At 37.9% G+C, this 6000-nt stretch overlaps 1 protein-coding gene across 11 annotated transcripts in view; it reads left to right on the forward strand.

Moving 5' to 3' along the window:
* NEK1 (NIMA related kinase 1) overlaps positions 1–4037 on the forward strand; it is a 163867-nt gene extending 159830 nt beyond the window's left edge. For all 11 annotated transcript variants that reach the window (XM_074228988.1, XM_074228982.1, XM_074228983.1 and 8 more), the window contains one exon: positions 2743–4037. In XM_074228988.1, coding sequence (XP_074085089.1) covers positions 2743–2756 — 14 coding nt within the window. In that variant the 3' untranslated portion in view covers positions 2757–4037. The remainder of the gene's footprint in view (positions 1–2742) is intronic.
* The last annotated feature ends 1963 nt before the right edge of the window (positions 4038–6000 follow it).

Here is a 6000-nt window from a genome sequence, read left to right on the forward strand (position 1 = left end):
CTTTCTGTGTCTCATCTACAAAAGCTCCTTCTACTTGCTCTATTAAATGATAATGTTCACTTGAATATTATCAGTCATCATTATCAGTCATCTTTCCATGCAGGAATACACACAGTTAATCATCATTAAATCCCTCATAATTTGCCCTTCTTGTCCACTCTATGCTTCACCTGAGTCCTATACTTGAAGGTCAAACTTTCTGTTTAGCTCTGGTCATTTTTTTTTTTTTTTTGGTTTTTGCAAGGCAAACGGGGTTAAGTGGCTTGCCCAAGGCCATACAGCTAGGTAATTATTAAGTGTCTGAGACTGGATTTGAAGTCAGGTACTCCTGACTCCAGGGCCGGTGCTTTATCCACTACGCCACCTAGCCGCCCCTAAGCTCTGGTCATTTCAAGAGGAACATTTGAAATTCCCCTGTTTCATTGAAAAATCCATCTTTTCCCCTTAGAAGAGGATGTTCAGTTTTGCTGGGTAGTTGATTCTTGGTTGCATTCCAAGCTCTTTTGCCTTCCAAAATATTATATTCCAAGCCCCATGAGCCCTCAATGTGGATGCTGCTAAGTCCTGGGTAATCCTGACTGCAGCTCCATGAACTTTGAATTGTGTCCTTCTGGCTGTTTGTAATATGTTTTCTTTGACTTGGGAGTTCTGAAACTTGGCTGTAGTATTCCTGGGGGTTGTTTTTTTTGAGGGGGGGAAATCTCTTTCCATAGGAGATCGGTGGATTCTCTCAATTTCTATTTACCCTCTACTTCTAGGATCTCAGGGCAATTTTCCTGAAGAAATTTTTAAAAAATGAGGTCAAGGCTCTTTTCCTGATCATGACTTTAAGGTAGCCCAATGGTATTTAAATTATCTCTCCTGGATCTATTTTCCAGATTAGTTGTTTTTTCAATGAGATATTTCACACTTTCTTCTAGTTTTTCATTCTTTTGGTGTTGAATACTTGTGACAATTTCTCACAGTCATCAGCTTCCTTTAGCTCCATTCTACATTTGAAGGATTTGTTTTCCTCAGAGAGCTTTCTTATCTCCTTTTCCATCTGGCCAATTCTGCTTTTTAACGCATTCTCCTCAATAACTTTTTGAACTGTTTTATCCATTTGACCTAAACTGATTTTTAATGTTATTTTCTTAAGCATTTTTTTGAATCTCCTTGACTAATCTGCTGACTTCATTTTCACATTTTTCCTGCATTTCTCTCATTTCTCTTCCCAATTTTTCTTCCACATCCCTTACTTGATTTTCAAAATCTTTTTTGAGCTCTGTCATAGCCTGAGTCCAATTCCTATATTCTTGGAGTCTTTAGATGCAGAAGCTTGGACTTTGTAATCTTCAGAATTTGTGTTTTGGTCCTCCATGGGACAAAAGTCAATGGTCAGGTTCTATTTTTTCTTTGCTCATTTCCCCAGTCTATGCCCTGGTTTTTGGGGTGAGTTTTTGAGTATTATTGGGACACCCCCGCAAGGACCTCAGTTCTTTTAGTCTTATGAGAGGCTCTGACTGTTCTCCTAGCTGTGAATGACCACAAGCTCACACTTCTGCCCCGGGGCTGTGAGGAGGGTCCCTGCTCTATGGGGGCCCCAGACTGCGACCAGGATCTGAATATAGTCAAAGCCCCAGAGTCCTGTCCCAGGGACAGAGGACAGACCTCAGCAGTCTCCTTACACTCCCTTATCTTCCATGGGCTGAGAGCTCAGGGCACAGCTGCCAGGCAGCTCCCTGTTGAGTGGCTCCATAGGCCTGCTTCTGTTTCCTGGGATCTGGGCTGCACTGCAGGTGCATCCAAGCTGAGGAGAGCCATGCTGGCCTGGGCTTTGTGCTGCTCTGGCAGAGGTCTCCCCAGTGATCTTTCTAGTCGTGCTTGTTGTTCCCTGGGGTGGCAGGTCAGGAAATTGCTTCTGCTGCCCAGAGCTGGCTCCCAGGTTCCCAGGTGCCCTGGGGCTGTTCCCAGATGGCTGAAGCTCTTTCACTCTGGCATTGTCGCCCCCTCCAACCCCGTGGAACAGAGCCTTCCCACTATTTTCCATGTTACCTTGGGCTGTAGAATTGCCTCACCGGATCTTTCTGTGGGTTCTCTTGAAAATTTAGTTAGTCATAATTTTAAGGTTTTTGAAATAGTTTGGAGAGAGTTCCTAAGGAAAGACTGTTCTCCTCTCACATCTTGGTTCCCCCCAAAAAAAAAACTAATTTCTAAGAGGATGTATTTGATGTTATGAAACTTCAACATTAAAATTTTCCTTTTCTGGGTGGCTAGGTGGTACAGTGGATAAAACGTTGTCCCTGGAGTCAGGAGTACCTGACTTCAAATCTGGCCTCAGACACTTAATAATTGCCTGGCCTTGGGCAAGCCATTTAACCCCATTTGCCTTGCAACCCCCCCAAAAAAAATTTTACATCTCTAAATTATTTTAGGTCAGCTCTTCAAATGTTATACCATTATAATTTAAGAGATATATTAAAAAGGTGTTTCAGAGCAAATGACATTTTTTAGATTGGGTTAAAAAGATGTCAATCTAAGATATTGAAGGATTAGTTCAACCAAGATACCACAGAACTGGCTAATATGTACTTGCTGTATAGTTTGGAATAGAATACTACCTTGATATTCCATATCACATCTTAATAAAATATGGTTATCATGAATTCTGAATTTGAGCAAACTAGTATAGTTTAAAGTTAAAGAATAACCTGAATACTGGTATTGTCAATTGTTAATTTATATTTTCCCCTCTTTTTACAGATAATGATGAATAAACCTGACTCAGGATATTCTTTTGTCTTCTGCTATGGAAAATTATTGGAATTCTGCCCAGCAGAATAACAGGGTTCAGTCAAAAATGTAGCAAAGACTCTATAGATTACAAACATCATTATTAAGATGGGCATGCTGATTGCATGAAGGTGCCAAGGAAACATACCATTTTAAAATTAAAATATTAGTGCTTTGTGTATTTTCTTTGTTCCTTGAGTTTAAAAGTTAGTTTCTATTGAACATGTGTTAAGTGTGTCTATATAGAGACTCATACACATTCCATGTCAAACCATCCAAAGCTTAACAGGGACCCTGGGCCAGGAATGGACTTAATGGTTTTAAAGAATTTTTATCATGAAATAAGGTAGCATCGACTGTTGTGCTCTGGCTAAAAAGAATGGACGATATGAAAAACTTGCCTGTCACGTTACCTTCAAGTACTTATACATTTTTTTCCCCTAGACGAATGCTTAAAGGCAGTTTGGGGTGTTGTTTTTTCTGGGATATATTAAATTAAATAATCTTGCTAAGATCCTTCTTTAAATACTTTACAATTTTGAAGATGCAGTTTATGTCCTAATCATTATTGTAACCAAAACTGTACATTTTCCCAACAGTGTCACCCAAACCAACTTAATAGATAGAAATTGAGGCACTATTCTTGAGATCATTGAAAGTTTTGATTTGCACAGGATAGATGAAAATTTTTATTCCATGATATTCATAAAATACAACAGTTTCTTCCAGTTATTTTTATTTTGGACCAAAACCCACAGAAGTATTTGGAAATTTTTCTTGCTTTGACCCAACATGTAGTTTAAAAAGCAGCATCACTCTGGTTTTTAATCTCTCATCCACAGTTGCTACAAGGACAATGATTTAACAAAAAGAAACAATGTCCCCAATTCTCATTTTTACTTCAGTATCATTTCTTGCAATCAGCATCTCAGTGGGAAAAGATCAATTGATGGTTTCTTCTTATGCATTTCATTACAAGAGGATTTAGGTTTCACAAAGTCAAATCATTTTTTTCCTTTGAGATGATGTCCACACAGGACCATCTCTACCTGAAACAGGACTAAGAATTAGGAAATCTCTGACCAGCAGAATATGGTAACCCTCAAAAAAGGCAGCCTGACTAGCAAAAATCTCGGTTTAAAAATAAAAACAGTCTTGACAGCAGCACTATGTTGAAGATATTATGTATATTATTTAACATTCAAAAATAAATACTTGATTTTTGTATATTTGTTTACTTTTGTGAAGTTACTATTAAATTTTTTCTTACCTATCTGAAGGATACCTTTGTTTTTTCTTTATTGACACTAATCACAACAACTGGCTGGTGAATTAACACAGCATCCCCCTCAATGAAATCTAATTCATGTGCTTGTCATGGCATCACCTCCATGATGTCACGATCTTCTTCAATAATGAAGTCTAAAACATTATCATTATTATTAATTTATTATGTTGAAATTTAGGCACACTATGTCTATATATTGTTCTGCTTTAATAAGTCCTGTTTAAAAACAAAAACAAAACAAGTTAACTCACAGGACCTTGGGTAAATCAATGTCCAGTTTTTTCATCTGTGAGGGTTAGACTAGACAGCCTAGTCTCATCCTAAAGTCCCTTTCCACCATATATATCCTTACAGAATTTCTATTGAAATAAGAACCTTATGAATTATACTCAAAATATGTATATTCCCCTCTCCCACTCCTGCAATGCAGATAATTAACCCATTTTTGCCTGCCCATCCTATGCTATTCTTAACCCATGTCCTCTCCTAAGTAACCTGACATATTGGGTTCCTTACATTTTTTTCTAATGAGAAAAAGATAACAGTGAAGCACATCAACAGTTCATTTTCTCTTGCTATGTAGCCAACCTATTATTTTTCAATCATAACATTTCTTTAAATGACTTCTTTTATTCTAGATCAAAAGTGGTAATATAAATGAAAGCTATGATTATTTTTACATAGAACCATAAGCTATGTTACATATGGCAAAGATACAAGTTCATATGGGGTTCTTAACCTGCAGTTTGTACACCTTTTTCCTTTGACATTTGGGCAATTATATTTCTATAAGTAAACCTTTGTATTTTAATGTATACACTCAACATTATCCCTAGACATAGGCTTCACCAGGTTACAAAAGAGGTTTTTGACATACCCACAAAAGGAAAAACTCCTGCTCTACAGAGAAGAAATGGATAAGAAAAGGTATATTGGGGTAAACAAATTGCAGGTGTGAAAGTTTATTTACTTAAGTAATTTTTCCCCTTTAACTACTTCTCTCCTACACTACCTCACCCACAAATTTAAAGAAGAAACTCAAGAAAAAATGCTTTTTATAATAAGATTTTCCTTTCAGCCCCCATCTCCCCTCCCTGAAATAATTTTGTAGCTTTCAAAGACTTTATTAAAAGGAATTTACTTCTTAGTTGCTAAAAATTAATTAAGAGTCAAGCACACTGCCTTCTTGGCTCAAAGTTGGGAAGGAAAAAGGAAGGCAGCTAGGAATCCTTGATTGTCACTCAATAGCCTAGTACTTTGATCTTTAAGGATTTCTCCAGCTTCCAAAGAACCAGGCACAGAATTACAGACTAAGTAAAATAGTAAAGTAAATTATCCCAACAACTATATGCCTAACTATAGAACTAGGAGGTAGCTTGAACAAGTGAATCTGTGGGCAGTTATTTGACTTAGGAGGCAGAATAACAGCAATAACATCGGTAATATTTATGTAGTGCTTTAAGATTTAAAAATTATTTCACATTTGTTATACCATTTTTTAAATTAATTTTTATTAAATATATTACTTGGTGCCGGGTTTTTATTTACAACGCCGGCTTCTTAATGCTAGTCCGTCCTCTTACTCACCAGTCCAACGCGTGGTGAGTCTTCGGGGTACCTCCGGCCCCCACTCTTAGATGGGGGAAGAACCAGACAGAGCGCCTGAGGTGGGTCATGAGTCTTTATTCTTCTGTGATCACATTCCCGCTCCCTCCCCACCTCTCAGCAGACACTTTTATCCCCCCTGTCCTCCCTCCCATGAACTCTTAAACAATGAGGGGCCGAGTTCTGTAACATTCCTTTATAATGGGATTATTTTATCCCTTCTGTCCTCCCTCCCATGAACTCTTAAACAATGAGGGGCCGAGTTCTGTAACATTCCTTTATAATGGGATTATTTTATCCCTTCTGAGTGACCACCAAGCCTCTTCCCCCCGCCC

This window comes from Macrotis lagotis, chromosome 3 (assembly GCF_037893015.1).
Source record: "Macrotis lagotis isolate mMagLag1 chromosome 3, bilby.v1.9.chrom.fasta, whole genome shotgun sequence".
Classification (NCBI taxonomy): Eukaryota; Metazoa; Chordata; class Mammalia; order Peramelemorphia; family Peramelidae; genus Macrotis; species Macrotis lagotis.